The sequence below is a fragment of the Propithecus coquereli genome, unplaced genomic scaffold (assembly GCF_000956105.1).
Source record: "Propithecus coquereli isolate 6110/MARCELLA unplaced genomic scaffold, Pcoq_1.0 Scaffold13, whole genome shotgun sequence".
NCBI classification, from domain to species: Eukaryota; Metazoa; Chordata; class Mammalia; order Primates; family Indriidae; genus Propithecus; species Propithecus coquereli.
The window spans coordinates 476,034-492,971 of record NW_012137191.1 but is presented as its reverse complement, the minus strand read 5'-3'; the positions used below and the strand labels follow the sequence as shown (position 1 = coordinate 492,971).

The 16,938-nt window shown below is 38.7% G+C and overlaps 1 protein-coding gene across 1 annotated transcript in view; it reads right to left on the bottom strand.

Moving 5' to 3' along the window:
- Window positions 1–1,266: 1,266 nt before the first annotated feature.
- The window catches only part of SENP1 (SUMO1/sentrin specific peptidase 1), a 53,695-nt gene continuing 38,023 nt past the window's right edge, over window positions 1,267–16,938 (bottom strand). The window contains exons 13-18 of the mRNA XM_012638452.1: window positions 16,778–16,909; window positions 6,116–6,319; window positions 5,192–5,271; window positions 4,171–4,255; window positions 3,563–3,658; window positions 1,267–2,226 (exon numbers count right to left, since the gene is read on the bottom strand). Coding sequence (XP_012493906.1) covers window positions 2,164–2,226; window positions 3,563–3,658; window positions 4,171–4,255; window positions 5,192–5,271; window positions 6,116–6,319; window positions 16,778–16,909 — 660 coding nt within the window. The 3' untranslated portion in view covers window positions 1,267–2,163. The remainder of the gene's footprint in view (window positions 2,227–3,562; window positions 3,659–4,170; window positions 4,256–5,191; window positions 5,272–6,115; window positions 6,320–16,777; window positions 16,910–16,938) is intronic.

Below are 16,938 nucleotides of genomic sequence, written 5' to 3'. Positions count from 1 at the left end.
CGATGGTAAGGTGGTCTCGGGATCACTAACTTCTACCTTCTGCACTGGTCAGAAAGGGGGGCCACGTTCAGACAGGCTCAACAATTCCTTATATATTTTTCAAAGTGCTTTTGTTGCATGTTTCATTTTCTGCTATACATGGCAATAAATATTTGTTGCTTTGGTCTGTACAAAAAGTCTATGAGGAAGGTAAGACAGGTGTTACCTAAATGGAAAAACAATAAATACAGAGAACTGTCTTGTCTGAGTCCCCCAGACAATGGTGAAAGAACCTGAAAAACTCAGGTCTTCTGATTCATAGTCTAAATATACACCATATTGCCACCTCTCAAGTTGTCACTTAAATACAGAAAGTACCAAGAATTAGACAATACTCCAGGAGTCCTGCAATGAGTCTTGCATGCTACAGCTTTCTAAAAGAGAATGTGAAAGTCCCCAGCAACCCATATATAGAAAGCTATTTATTTCTTACAGAAAATATCAAAAAAATTGAGAGAGAAAGAAAAAGAAAAAAAAAAAAAGGAAGGAAGGAAGGGAAGGAGAGAAAGAGAAAGAAAGGAAAACACACATAGAAGGTAGTCTTCCCCCAAAAGGCAGGCAGTTATGAAAAAGGCAGGACATCTAGTTGCTGGAGTGGAAACAGTAACATTCAGTTAACAATGGAATATTTAAAAAAAATAGTTTTCTTTTCAAATTGTAACTTGTGGTAAAACATAGAAAAATGTACTAAACAAGCTTGGTATAAAACAGAGTAAAATTTTCAAATAAGCCCAAGGAAAAGCACAATGCTGGAAAGAATGGGGTACAAGGGGAGAGGAGAAAAAGATTTCATACAAAACTACCTATAACAATACAGAAAAAAGTATAAAATGTTCCTATTTTGGAACTTAAGTACAAAATGACACTAGCATTGGATCATTTCACTATCTAAGCCTGAGGAGCTCTCAGAGGGTGGGGGGAGATGCTAGAAAGAACAAAAGGAACAGCAGTTTTTAAATCTCAAGTTGATCAGTCCAAACTCCACCCGTTTTTCAGCTGAAAATCTCACCTCCCTCTGTAACCTCTATCCCTAAGCCAAAGTTCATCCAGGCCTCAAAATATTCCATTAGGAAGTCCACAAACACCCTACACATAGGGGCTGGGATCTGTGTGTGTTGGAATCTGGAAAATGGAAATAAATCTACAGGCTAAATGGTGAACACATTCAGTCTTTTTAAAAAAAGCATATCCCTGTGAAATATATGTGTGTGTGTGCGTGTGTGTGTGTGCACGTGTGTATGAAATTTTCTGTGGTTAGAAACATATTTAAACTAACTAGCCACAGACCAAACTAGACCTGCATTCCTCCAACACTGAATTCTATGCTAAAGACTGAGGTCCTTCTTCTTGGTCAGAAGTAGGTGGCAGTAAAAGTGGTGCTCTGTCGCTCCACTGGACCGCTCCCTGGGTGGGTCTGCCCCATGACATGTGCTGTTAGCACATGCAAACCCCTGCTCTGAAGGAAAGGACTGCTTGGGACTTTGGGGTCCATCCAGGGCTCATGTGCTGTGACTCAGGATGAGATGAAGCTACAGATGATAAACAGCCTTGTGTAGAAGCAGATGGATTTCATATAGGGACATATGAATAGGAAAAGTCCTGGAGGCAGGACTTATGCATGTGCCCCAAAGTCCAGTTTACAGTCACATTCCTGACTACACATCTTGAAAATCATGTGTGTAATGTGCACATATATGCTGGTGGTTTTTATCCCTACCTTTTGCCCATGCCCTTTCCTACTTCTTAGTAAGGCCTAACAACAAGAGTTTACATGAAACCAAAATTCTTTCCAAGCTTTTCTCAGTCCCCTAAGCAGGGACTGAGTGAGGCTGGAGCCCTTTGAAAACGAGATGGCAGAACTGAAGAAGTGAAAAGCAGTCTCTCTCTTCAGCTTAGGGATGTCCCTCACCCCTTTCACAGCACCAAAGTTTCTTTGCAAAAATAGTATCTGAGATACAAAAGGAAAGGCAGATGTGCTTGTGAATGCATCTCGCCAGGGACTGGTCCAGGATCAAGGGCTTTACAAGAACAGAGGGTTGGGAGCTGCTGTTTCCAAGGTCTCTGGCTGTAGACAACAAAGAGCTGGTCCCCCACACGGTCAGGGTCTGCTAACTGAGACAGTCTTCACAAGAGCTTTCGGTGGAGGATCTCCCAGACCATCCGCTTCCGGAAGTATGGCATGTGTTGCTGTAGAGACAGAGATACCCTTAATTTTCATTTCTTTTATCTAGACCTAATACTTCTTTTCCCATATTCCTTTCCCCATACTCTTTTCCTTCTCAAGGTTTTCAACTAACATAGTCTCAGCTGCATTCCTGGTCTTTCAAATTGTTCATTCTTGATTACATGTGGTACTTTTCTTTCCGTTGCTTTTTCTACTGCTATTTCTATTGCTATTTTCCATTGCTGTAGCCTTACAATGTATATCGGCCATCTCCAGGAGTCCCAAGGCTATGCTCAAATGTCTCCAAGAATTTTGAGAATGGTGTCTATCAAGTCCTCTTATGTTGAACTTCTAAGAGGATATGAAACCGAGGCCTAAAAATAAAAACTCATTTTTTAGGGGAATAGTTAAGGGAACTTCAAGAGTCAGCTCAGTCTGGTCTAGAAAAAAGGCTTTGGTAGAAAAATCTGGTAAAGCCATTGATTTAAATAGAAGTAAGAGTTAAATGGAGGCCAGATGCAGTGGCTCATGCCTGTAATGTAATCCTAGTGCTTTGGGAGGCTGAGGCAGGAGGATCACTTGAGGCTAGGAGGTCAAGACCAGCCTGGACAACATAGCAAGACCCCATCTCCACAAAAATTAGCCAGGCAGGATGGCATATGCTTATGGTCCTAGCTACTCAGGAGGCTGAGGTGGGAAGATCACTTGAGCTTGGGAGGTTATAGTGAGCTACAATCATACCACTGCACTCTAACCTGGGCAACAGAGCGAGACCCTGTCTCTTAAAAAAAAAAAAAAAAAAGAGTTAAGTGGCAAACATATCAGGGTAAGCCATAATCTGGATACCTACTCGGTCTCAATCCACCTCAGTCCCTGAAGGACCACATTGACAGAAATGTCCAATCATACACTAAGAGAAGACTGACCAGCTATATCAAGTGATGATGCAGGGGAGGGGGCAGCATAACAACTACACTAGGAGATCAAAGTATGGCCTGTCCCAAAACCTGATTGCTAACTAAACACAAGAAACCCTAAGAAAACTTGCTCTGATCCCAGTTCTCTGTTTCTTCTAGGATTTGAGGTAGGTGGGGGACATGAGTAGAGAAGGTTCTGCTCTTGACCAGGATTCCTTTGCTACAATAAGTGATGTACTGTACCCTAGGATGGGGCCTATCATTATCTTTCTTTCCTTCGTGATGTGGCTCAGGCAGTAACCACCAGTGTTATGAGTCATAGGCTGATACATACTACAGGTCAGGGCAGAAGCCCCTAAGAAGAGTAAATGGAAGAAAAACATCTACAGGGCAGCTTGAAGACAGGGTGATCTTAGAGCTCCCTCCTGAAGGCTCAGCTCACCTGCGTGAAGTTGATTGGTCTGTCTTTGGTTATACAGTCAGCATATTTGCAGGCAAACATTCCACAGTCACTTCCATTCATCTGTTGTGGAATTTCCTGAAAGAGCAACACCAGCAACAAAAAGGCAATATCTTTCTAAGCGTCTTTCCTTCTGAGATTAAAAATAAGAACCAAAGGATATAAATTTTCACAGGTTTCCCTGAATTTTGAACAGAGGACCTTGGTCCACTCAGGACAACAGAGGCTCAAAGAAAAATAATACAGCATTTCAGTATTTCATATTGATCACACAGGAGAATCTCTTAGACTTCCATGGCACCTTAGGGTGTACAAACTGGTCCCTTCCCCAAGGGCCAAATAATCACTGAATGTTTCCCACAGGAGTAAAAAGCTTAGCAAAATATCTGGGCATTTAGAAAACCTAGTTTTGCATAAGAAACACATTACTATTTTCTCACAAATAGCTTAATCTATCTTCCTTGAGGAATCAAACAACTAAGCTGAAGTCAGGCTAGATACTAAGAAGAAGGTCCCTAGGAAACAAGCAATTCCTTTCCTCCCCAAATACGCTACTCTTGGGATTTCCATCTCATCAAAATGAAATGTACCTGGCTTTTCTTGCTGAAGAGCTGCCAGCCATTGATGTCAAACTCTTTCCTTTTCTTGTCAATGCTTTCTTGCTTTAGGTATTGCCTAAAGGTATCGGGAGAGAATGAGATGAGTGGTGGGGAACACTGAAGACAGCTGCCCCTCCCCAAGAATGGGGCTGACAATCCTTAGGAAGAGTTTTGTCTGCTCTTCTGAGAAAAACACTATATAATGCTGGGCGGGGAATCGTTGGACTGCTACGCTTCCTCCGGGGCTGCGCTTGCCTCTCCCAGCTCCCGAAATTAATGCCCACTCTGTCAATCCAAGAGGAACATGACCTCTGCCCCTAATACTCAAGCTCCTTCTACCTACTGTTGCCCCTGAGGAACAATTTTTAATTCGTTTCCTTGGGTTACATGGTCCTTTAGAACTCAATCAAATGGATGAAAAATGTTTCTGTAGCAATTATCAAGGCTATTTATTTACTATTGTTAGGCTTGGTTCTCCTGTGTGAAAATTCAATCCAAATCAACAATTTATTGAATGCATACTTCCTATAGAGCACTCTTTTTAACTGCAAACTGTTCACCATTCCAGAACCTACTTCACCCTGGCCATTAGAGTGGTACAGAATAGGTGTTTTGGAAAGAGAAACAGGTGGGATATAAAGAGATTTGCATTCTGGTTCCCAGCTGAGCCACTAAATAGTAGGACCTGGGCAAATCAAAGTCACCTCTGTGGGCCTTGGTTTCTTCATCTCAAAAATCAGGAGGTTGGATTAAATGATTTCTAGTTTATCTCTATATAGGCACTCTATATTTTAGTGCACTAGGACAGTATGCCCCCATTAGGGCATATTTTGATATTATTAGTCTAAATATTTTTAAACTTTACTTAGATGTAAAATATCCACTCCTATTTAATATAAAGATTTTCTTTATTAATCACTCCATTGAAGGTATCAGACAACTGAATTCAATTGCTAGAAAAACACAGTGTATACCCAACACCAAACTCTTCTGTCCTCAACTCCATACTTACAAGAGGATCCTGCAGGCTTCATTATTTATACCACCCATAGAGTCGTAATAGATAATATTCTTCTTTCTAAAGTCCACAACCTGGGAATAAGAAAAAAATCTGTGTTTATAAAGTGAAGAAAATTGGTTTCTTAGGCTTTTCCCTCCCCTGGCCCTTGGAACCTTTTCCAGACTTCCTGCGAAACTGTCACAAGTTTGATTGATACTTTGCATTACATTATGCTTAATCTGTAGAGGAAAGAAGAATGAGGGGTTATTTACATAGAACTATGATGGGGGCTAATCAATTGGAGGCCCCATTATTGCCCTGAAACCTTTTTCTAATGTTTAGGTTTTCCCTCTGCAAGGTGGGCAACAGTGAAGAAACAACGTGCTCTTCAGAGAATGTGAATATCTCAAGGTTATTTCCATACAGTTTCAGAGAGATGGTGAAAAGATCCTAGGTTTTGTTTCTTTACTTTGAGAATTTCCTGTTGGCTTTATGCTTTTCAGATGTAATTCAAAATAGACTGTGAAATAACTTTTAAACTTTTATTAACACATTAAGCTAATGCATCCATGCTCTCAGAGAGTCATAAAAAATATTAAATTACCAAGTATGCAAGGCAAGTCATGATTAGACTGAAAATAATAGTCACAGAATCTGAGTTGGCAGCACCATTAAGCAGTCACTTTTTCTCCCCATGCCTTGCCTTGAGGCTGCTTAGACACCCTATAATTCCCTTTTAAATATTTCCAGAAAAGGAAATTCCTTAGCTTTCTTCAAAGTCTAAGTATCTACCATTCTTGATAGGAACTTCATTGATCTATCTGATTTTTAGTGAACCTATTACTCAAACACTACTCTTTCTACTCATCACCCTCTGTGTGTTCTATAATACATAGATTTCTTTTAAATTTTGTCAAATATAAAAGAGGTACTCACAGCTAGACACCAGTGTACTCCCAGGTGAATAGGTACCAAAAGAATGTCGACAGAAAATACATCCACTTTCTTTGTCCAACGTTTCACTGCCTGATAACCTGCCGTTTTTAACTTAGTGAAGAAAAAGGTATTAAATGCATGTACACTTGGTAATCCCTTCTCCTTACTTCGCTCCATCAGCATATTCATGTAGAAATTGATGATCTGTGGGAAGAAATTATACATATTAGAATAGACACTGAGGCCTTTCAAAACAGTTGTGTTATATAAGGGAAAAGCAGTTACTGTACTGAATAGCAGTTGCTGTACTGAACTGTTTCCTAATCAGTTCAATTAAGATTTTAACACCCAAAAGCCTCATGTCCCTATATCAAATTTTGACTAGAAGGGAGAGGGTTGAGGTGGTTGTAAACAGTGAAAAGAAAAAGCTGGTGTATATATATTATGGGGTTGGGGATACAAATGGGCAGATGCTGGCCAGACTTACAGAAGACTGAGGAGAAAGGAGTGTTAGAAGGTGAGGCTTACAGGAAAGGAAAGGAAAGGAAAGGAAGGCATGCAAGTGGTTTAATAAGGCACATTAGTTATTTTAATCTACTGGAGCTGTGTGAGCAATTTAAATTGATCCCGAGCTCAGTTAGAGCCTAATGTTAACCAAGCTAAGATCAAGAGTTCAAACCTTATATGAGGGTCACCTGGTTTTTTGCAAAGATAGAAAACTCTACTCCATGGTTAAAGACTGCCTTTTCAGTCTAATAAGCCATCTTGCAGAGGCAAACTGTTTTGGTCTCAAGTAGAACTAAATGATAGGACAAACTATCACTTGTACTAGAAAAATACTGATAAACTGATAGTAGCTCAGCAATGTCACCTTTTTAGAGGCAGACATGAATGTAGTATAAACACCTACCTACCTTATATGAGACCTAAAACTAAAGTCACAAACATGAAGAGTAAAGTTCTCCCTCATAATCTATATGGCTAGCTTTCTCATCTTTCTTGATTTCATTTATGTTTTCAATATCAAGTGTGAGCAAAAGAAATTAAAATACCTGGGAGGGGAGATATGTGATTATTTCTGTTAATGAAACAATGTCTTCTCTAACAGTGACTATGTTGTCTATGGTTCCATTAGGTCCAGGTACTAAAACTTGAAAGTTATTGTGCCGGAAGTTACTGCATACTTACTTTATGTGGCCAGCTGAGGCCAGGCCAGTGTCTGTCAACTGCAAGGAATGAATGGGCTAACTGATCCACAGCTTGGAAATATGACTAAGAAAACAGGCACATTTTTCAGAATGCTTTTTGGGGAATGGGAAAATGTCCCCATTCTTTGACAAATATTTACACATCAGGATGCCAGAGCAGTGAGCTACTGCCCAAAAGTAGGCAACTACATACTGGATAGGCAGCAGGGAGCACTGCCAGGAACACACCGGAGCATGGTCTAGACCAGAGAAAGGGCCTATAGATGAGGATGCCTAGGCAGCGGCTGGGAAACCACACTCGCCATGAGGCAGAGCTCTGAGGTAGAGGAGGCCAGGACTGAAGAAAGACACTGTTATGCCTGCAGCTCCTATGACTGAACAGCAGGCCCAGAAGATGCAGGTTTGTGGCTAATTCTCTGCCTAGTGTGCTGCCCAACAGCTAACTGGAGCTCAGAGTTCGGTTGTTTAAATAATGATGATAAGACAATTAGAATCGTATATTTCTCAAATCTAGGTTTTCAGTCTAACTTTGCACCTGAGGATAATGGTGCTAAAGGACGCCTCTAGGTTTGAAGGGAGCCACAAATGCAGTAGGATCTGCCCAGTAAGCACAGATTTTTAGGCTGTAAACTATGTTCTCTAATGAGAGATAATCAGAAAGAAGGGATTGATCGATTCCTCTGGCCTTCTACCCATCCCATAATGTTAGCCATGTTATAAGGCTAAACCCTTCAATCCAAGGGGTAAAGTGAATAGGCAGATGACCTGCCAGTCGTTGCAGGCCAAACCTTCCACAGGGGCAGACAGCTTATATATCATAACAGGCAATAAGGACTAAAGGGGGAGGTGAAAGTGATCAGGCAGAGAGATAAGGACAGTGAAGCACATGAAAACCATGGAGATATATCTCCCCTACGGGCCTATCGGAGAGGTATTGCCTCAGGAATCATTAGCCTGAAGTAAAAAAAAAGGATGACATAAACAAGTGTCACAATACACATGACTATTCTCCATCATTAGGAGGAAAGAGTCCCAGAAACCAAAGAAGTTTAGCTGGATTTAGTCCGAGTTTTCTTTGGTTTGTTTTTGTTTTTTTCTGCCTTGAGAGGGTGCACTAGAAAGCTAAACACCAACACAGCTGAATAAGAACAGAGAACTAGAGATCACATGCCATAGTATCTGTTTCCTTCGAGAATCCCTCTTCCATTACTGCCTCCAAGCAAGGTTTTTCCACTGAGAGAGAAATGGCCTCCTCCAAAGTCAACTAGTTAACTAGCTCTAAGGAGTGATCTGGGTTCTTTTTCATTTCCCCTGTATCCCAGTAGGAAGAAGTCTGGTGGCCTCAATGTTCCTTCCCATTAGCTGAGAATGTGTAATCTGAAATCTGAGGCAGAATCTGGACCCAAGTCTCTCCCCTCAGTCTTTTAGCTATTATTCCATCCAAATGAAGAAAATTGCCATAGTTCAGCCAAGACATAATCATATCCCCCAAAAAGCTAGGAGTTAGAGAACAAAAAGAATTCTACATGTCATCTCAGAGGAGGGCTGAAGATGAAGGAAAAAGAAATGAGAGAAAGGATCACAGTGTTCAAGATGAAAGAGAAACAGTGATGGTCACAGCATTTGCTTATATTTTGTGAAGACAAGGGTCCCCCGCCCACCCCCTTGCAAGAGCCTATTCTGCACACAAGACTCTCTTAGCTCTAGCAGATCCTAAATTCCCTTTGAAATAGGGGGCTCAAAGTAGATCAGCCCCGTGCCTACTGCTTGTCTTGCCAATATACCACCATCTGAGGAATACTGCCAATGTGGTCCACTTGTCACCCTTTCTGGGGCCCACACTTGCCTCGGTTTGCTCGCTGTAGCTCTTGGTGCCTAAGGAGCTGCCCTTCCTGCTGCCTTCACAGCCTTGGCCATGAGCGTCTGCTTGTCTATGCAGTCCTGTTTAGGGATGGGAGGGTTGTTTATAGTGTCTTATTCCTTTGTGATTTTATTTGAAGAGCTGCCAGGCTGAAGTTGCAAAAAGCTTCTCTTTAAAAAAAAAAGCCTACAATGTTTACAAACTAAGGATTCAATCCTTTTCCTGTATGTTACCACAATGACATAAATGACCATTGCTATTTGTATCTTCCTTCTTATCCAGTAAACAAGCTAAACTATTGTTTTCTCATGCATTTAGAAATTAAACATTTCACTAACAGTAAAGTCTTGATTTTTAACCCTTCCCAAGTTTACACTTTGAACCCTTCTAATTGGCTTAGGAAAAAATGTTCTAAAAGTCCTGGGCGTGACAATGCTCCTGAGCAGAGACCAAGACAACTTTTATTTTTTATTTTTTTGTTTTGTTTTTTTTTTTTGAGACAGAGTCTCACTCTTTTGCCCGGGCTAGAGTGAGTGCCGTGGCATCAGCCTAGCTCAGAGCAACCTCAAACTCCTGGGCTCAAGTGATCCTTCTGCCTCAGCCTCCCGAGTAGCTGGGATTACAGGCATGCGCCACCATGCCTGGCTAATTTTTTCTATATATTTTTAGTTGTCTGATTAATTTCTTTCTATTTTTAGTAGAGACGGGGTCTCGTTCTTGCTCAGGCTGGTTTCGAACTCCTGAGCTCAAACAATCCGCCCGCCTCAGCCTCCCAGAGTGCTAGGATTACAGGCATGAGCCACCGCGCCCGGCCTGACCAAGACAACTTTTACAGGGACAAAAGCCATTTTTCCAATTTTACCTTTCTAGATTTTCTCCTTGGACTTCCCATTCTCATTTTTAAATTAAATTTACCCTTGTCAACCACAAAGCCTTAAAGACTAACAAAACGGCAGCACTGAATATTACGGTTCAGAAGGTCATTCACTCACAGCATCTGACCTAATAACATGAGGTGAGAAACCAAGGCAGTCTTCCCTCACTGTGAACGACATGCACATGGGATTTTTCTCACATGCAAATTCAAGTAACAAGTTATCAGAATTACTGCTAGTTTTAAAGAAAGACAAGCAAGCAACACCTATGTTTATGGAGTTATTCATGGAGAATAATTACTCTCCGTGTGACCCCACAAAAATCTTTGGTTTATCAGCACTAGTTCGATTAAGAAATACTTCAAAGAGGTAAACAATAACAATGTGGAAGCCAATGAGTCGTGTTAGAAACACTAAAACTTTAATTCTGATGATTTCATTCCACACATAAGAGTGTATAGCACATGGTAGATCCATCACATTCACTTAACTATTTCATTTTGCCTAGTTTTTTCCCTTCTTATGTAGTCAGCTTTTATTCCCTAAGGAAAATCTATTCCCAGTGCTAGGTTTGTCTAATTGAACTTACTGTTTTGCAAGCTGTTCCCTCTCTTTACTGAACATAACTCAGATTTAAGTACTCTTTGGAAATAATTATCAAGCTATGACCACTACCAATTTCTCATTTCCATCAAAGATTTGCGCTAGAAAGTTAGAATGCTAGACAAAAAAGTATGTGCTCTGGTTCCGGATCCTGATTCTGCAATAAAAATCAGGATCAGAATCAGGAAGTACCTTAGTACTTCCTCGTAAAGTCTTACTTCTTATTTTCCCACTACTAATCAAGAATACTTTATACACCAGGATACCGTGACGCTAAATAGACATCTCTTTCCTTCAAAGACTAGGCTTACAAAATAGGTAAGTAGTCTGCCTGGTTAACTGTGGCTTCAGTGTAGTTACAGTCGGCTAGGTAGGTTCTATCTTATTCCTCCTTCACCATCCTCCTGTCCCCCATATTTGCTATGAGTTTCTTCCTCATGGCCTTTCACCAGCCGATGAACTTAGAAATACAAAATACAGAATTCCAACAGTTCAATGCTTTTCCAGTTGGAAACAACTGGTGATAATTAGTATGGGTTTGCAGAGTAGAACCAAAAAAAGAGACATATCTGCTTGCCTTTTTCCCAGTTCATCCACATAAATTAGTAGTAAGGAATGACAGGGAGAACAGGGTCCTGGAGGGAAAATAAAGAGACAGGAATTGCTGCAGCCATCTCACTTCTCCATGTGGGACAGGGCATATAGGGCTGAGTAAAAGAAAAAGTGTTTCTGGCATGCAAACATTTGGGTGCATGGGATCCATCTACCTGTTTCAGTCTTCCACATCCTTACTGATTTTCTGTCTAGTTATTCTATCAATTATTGAGAGGCACTGAAATCTCCAACAGTAATTACAGATTTGTCTATTTCTCCTTTCAGTTCTATCAGTTTATGCTTCACATATTTTGAAGTTCTGTTATTAGGTGTGCAAATATTTAGGTTGTTAAACCTTCTTGATGAACTGACCCCTTTATGAAATATCTCTATCACTGGTAATATTCTTGTTCTAAAATCTACTTTGTGTAATACTGCCACTTCGTTTTCTTTTGATTAGTGTTTGCATTGTGTATTTTTTCCATCTTTTTACATTTGTAAACCTGTTTCTTTACATTTAAAATGGTTTCTTATACACATCTTTTTATCCAATCTGACGATCTCTGCCTTTTAATTGGATGTTTAACCTATACTGTCTACTATGGTAGCCACTAGCCAAATGTGACTATCGAGCACTTGAAATATGACTAATACAAATTGAGATGTGCTGTAAGTATAAACTGTATGCCGCATTTCAAAGAGAAAGTAAAGTATCTCATTAATAAAATTTTAATATTGATTACATGCTGAAATGACATATTTTAGATATACTGAATTATATAAAAATATTATTAAAATTAATTTCACCTATTTCTTTTTACTTTTTTAATGTGACTACTAGAAAATTTAAAATACGTGACTCACATTATATTTCTATTGGACAGTGTTGGTCTAAATCATTTACATTTATTATTGATATGGTTGGGTTTAAATCTATCATCTTTCTCTTTTTTTTTGATTTGTCCCATCTGTTCTTTGTATCTTTTTCTTCTTTTCCTGCCTCTTTGGATTTTTAAAATTCCATTTTATCCTATTGGCTTATTAAATATACCCTTTTTTTGTTTTTGTTTTTTAGTGGTTGCTCTAGGATTTACATTGTGTCTTTAACTTATCAAAGTCTATCTTCATATAACATTATACCACTTCATGCACAGTGTAAGAGTCTTATAATAGAATGTACTTCCATTTTTGTCCCCTTCTTTGTGCCATGATTGTCATATATTTTATTTCTACATGTTGTAAATCTCATAGTATGTTGTTTTAGTTCTACTTTAATCAACTGTCTTTTAGAGATATTTAAAAATGAGAGCATTTCTACTGCTCTTCATTCCTTTGAATAGACTGAAATTTCCATCTGTTTTCATCTATTTGATTATTATATATTTTAGGATGGTGTTTCTTCTACTTGGGGTAGGGTGAATTTCTTGAATTTGTCAGTTTAGTTTTCAAGTTTGGAAAAATCATCTACCATTATTTCTTCAAACACTTTTTCTGATACCACCTATGCCCCCACCTTTCCTCTGGGATTCTAATTACATGCTTAGACTGCTTGATATTGTCCCATAGCTCACCGATGGTCTTGACATCTTTCTTGGCCTCTTTTCTGGATCTCATTTTAGACAGCTTCTATTGCTATACCTTTAAGTTCACAATTTTTTTCTCCTGAAGTTTCTAATCTACTATTAATATCACCTTATGTATTTTTTATTTCAGATACATTTTTCATCTCTAGAAGTTTAATTTGGGTCTTTTAAAAATTATCTTCCATTTCTCTCCCCATAATGTCCATTTTCCTCTACCTTCCTGAATATATGAAATATATTTATAAATACTTGTTTTAATATCTTTGTCTGCTAATTTTGTCATTTTAGTCATTCCTGGATGTTTTTAGTGAATAGTTTTCTACCTCATCATAAGTTGCATTTTCCTTCCTCTTTGTATGCCTGGTAATTTCTGACTGGATGTTGGACATTGTAAATTTTATGTTGTTGGGTTTTGTTATTGCTGAGGTTTGTTGTACTACTTTAAATATTGCTGGGCTTTTTTCTGTGATATAATTAACTTACTTGGATCAGTTTCCAGTTTTGAGATTTGTTTTTAAGTTCTGTTACAGTGGATCCAAAGCAGCCTTTATGCTAGAGTCATTTTGGTTCCACTCCTGAGGCAATACCATTCCGATGATTTTACTCCATGCCTTATGACTTAGGCTTTTCCACTCTAACTGGCTGGAACATAAACTGCTGGCACCTGTGTTGGCTCTAAGATTGTGCTGATGCCCTCTTTCTGGTGCTTCTTTCCCTAGCCTCTGGTAGCTTCTTCTCATACATGCACAGATTAGTACTCAGCCAAAGACTTGAGGGGAGCCCCTCTACACAGGCTCTGCCAGCCCCTCCCCATAACACACATACACCACCCCAATAAGTGGAGAAATCAGAGCTTTTATTTTCTTTCTCCAAGGAATCACTGTCCTGGTACTACCTGTTATCCAGTGTTTAAAAATTATTGTTTCATATGTTTTGTCTAGTTTTCTAGTTAAGTTGAAATGGTAAATCTTTTTCCTTTTACTCTATCATGACGAGAAGCAAAAGTCAGCAAAAGGTACACAGCTTGTATATCTAAATCATTTCCATGTACCTCTATAAAACAATCCTTAGTTCCTTAAAGAAGCAGAACCATTTAGCTATAAAGAGAAACACAAAGCCCAAGGCAGTCCTCTTCTCAGGATCATTAAGCTAGAATCTTAAAGTTGGAAGGGATTCCAGAAGTCATCCAATTCAATCCTCAGGAATTAATAAATAATTTCTAGTATTGACACTGATTTGAAAATATTTCCTTCTGTTTCTTAATTGTGACTTTCAGCCTACTTTTGCAACTAAGTCCTCCCCTCTTTAATGCTATCCTCCTCCCCTATTTCTATTGATAACCAATCTCATCCAGTATAGAAATCCTCATCCACAATGTCTGGGATTTTATCAGTCTTCCAGCCTCCTTTCATATTCTTTACAGGTAGCCAGTTCCCATATTACATTTTTGAGAGGTTTCATTTTTTTTATATTGAGGTAAAATGTGAATCCGTCAATCATTAGTCCTTTGAAGCTATACAGAATTTAACCAAATTTACCTATATATAAATCCATTCATGAAAAAACTTTTGAAAGCTTATTGCATGAACAGGCACTCTAGTCTTCTTTTAGGAAAGAGACAGGGAAAGATAGCCCAATGGCTTTCTGTTCATATCCCAAATACAGGATTTCTGGATTTTATTTTCCTTATAAACTGAATCTGATTCCTTTTACTTCCTAGCTCTTATATTCCTTGTTTATAAAATGGTAAGAATAATGTATCAGTCACTTTATTTTGAAGAAAGTATTAATACATCCTATGAAACTGACAAGAAATACAAAAAGAAGAGATAGGGTTATTAATGAAAATATTTGAGGGAAGGAGAACAGGACTGAAGAGAGGGTAAATTACTTCCAAAAGAAGACTGATAGTTTATGACTGAGAAACAATTAAGTATTCTTATGTGAGTATCAATACTTCAGGATATCTAGTAATACTCCATCAGAATGTTAGCTTTTCAAGGGCAATAACTTTGAAAGCCCAAGAAGTATGATATTTTGAAACCAGTGCTTTTAAAAATAGTTCTAATCATTATGGACATGTGAATTGGCACCTACTTTCAAGGTTAACATTATCTGAACTCAGAAGAAAAGCACTCCCTACAAAAGTTATGAGTAGGTGTGGTAGGGATAAAGTAGACAAGGAATCATTCCTTCCCCTCATCTCCTCTAAATAATATAATTTCCATTAACTTTGCTTGCTAAAAATCCAGCCTCTGATGGGCCCAGGGAATGGAAAATATGTCCTGATGAATGCTGTCTCTGTAAGGGATCTCACTGAGGTAACTACCACAGTAAACAGCAAGAACTCAGTTCATATCCTACTCACTGCTGCCCCCTAGAAGGTTTCGCATAATTTACAACAGGCTAGAATAACTGAATCCTCCCCTCCAGCAGTGGCAGGCAAAAAATGGCAAAAGACCACATATCTAAAATAACTTATCAGTGGATACTTTTGACTATCCTTGATTTTTATCTCCCCCTTTGATTTGGTGAGCTCTTTTTTTTTCTATTATTTGATCCAGTGTTCTAGTATCTGAGCCCAAAGTGGCAAACGGAGTTTCCCCGAAAGAAAGACAGTATAAACCCATACCTTCCTTACTGTTCTGGGTCACAGATATTATTCAGGGATGCAACTTTTATCTTGTAAACTGACCAGTAGCAAAAAGAATAATGCTAGTCCAGCTGACCCAAAGGAAAATCAACATCCTGGGTATGACATATGGCTCCTAAGTTCTATACGCCTGATCCTAAGACAGAATCCAGTTTAAGATTCTGAGGCAGGATGATATAGTAGTTAAGACCCAATGCTTGGATCTGAATCTCGGCTCTACCACTTATTATCTACACAACTTGCAAGTTTCTTAATCTTTCTATGTCTTGTTTCTTTATCTGTAAAATAGAGATGATAAAGCTATAGTGTACCTCCAAGGACATGATGACTATTATATGAGAAGAACACACAAGACACTTAGAATAGTGCCTAACATGAGGTAAATGCTCAATAGATGTTAGCCAATATTATTTGGAAAGTCCTAAGCATACAAAATAGGATATGGGTATCTAGAATATTTAGTCCTTACTATACTGAGAATCTAAAAATCCTCTATAGCTGTGAAGCTTGAGTGCACCCTGAGGATGAGGCAGGGATGCTTCTAGTGGGCCAAGCAAAGGAGGTACTTAGGAAAAGTCACCCACACCAGTTCTCTCCTTTTGCTGTGAAAATATCCTTCTGAGATGAAATAGGCACCTACAAGCTTAGGAACAGATCAGTTTAAAGACTGTAGTGTAATGAACATATGTAAAATAATTGTAATTGGGAGGTGAAGGCCATAACTTTATTTTTGCCCAATATATCAAATATTTAATAATAATATAACTTTTCAATGTCAGTTTAAAAAATATCATATATAATTGGAGGCTATTTTAGAAAGCTTATCATTCACAATATAAGTGACCTAAAACAAGTAGAAGTAGAAAGGGAAGCAGAACTGGATTCCCATATAGAAATCTCAAAGTATTCCTTCATGATGCAACATGGTCAGCCATTAAATACTCGCTCAGAAGATGTGAACTGCAGTGTAGGATGTGAGAATACCAGTGAGTGAATGTCCTTTTCTTCAGTGTTCAACTCTTTGATACAAAAAAAGGTAAATTCAGCAGTTCTCAGACTTTATTTTAAAATACATAAAAACCACCTGAAATGCTTGTTAAAAATGCATATCTTCACCACACTCCCTCATACTTAGTCAGGAGAATGCAGAGGCCTGTCTGTGAAAGGTGATTCTAATGCAGGTCATCCAGGGACCACACTTTGAGAAATAGTGAGATAATGCCTTGATTTAATTTCCATTTAATGTTCACTTACTATTTGTATATAAAAATAGGTGCAAGATTACCTCATCATTGAGCCAATTCAGATGGTTTAGAGTTTGAATATCTTTGCGTGTAATGGTCAAACGGAATGCTTCACTGAGAACTTCATCTTGGTTCCCATTACGAAATACATTCTTTATTTCTTTCTCCATTTCCTAGGGAACCAAAAGGTGTCAGAAATCAA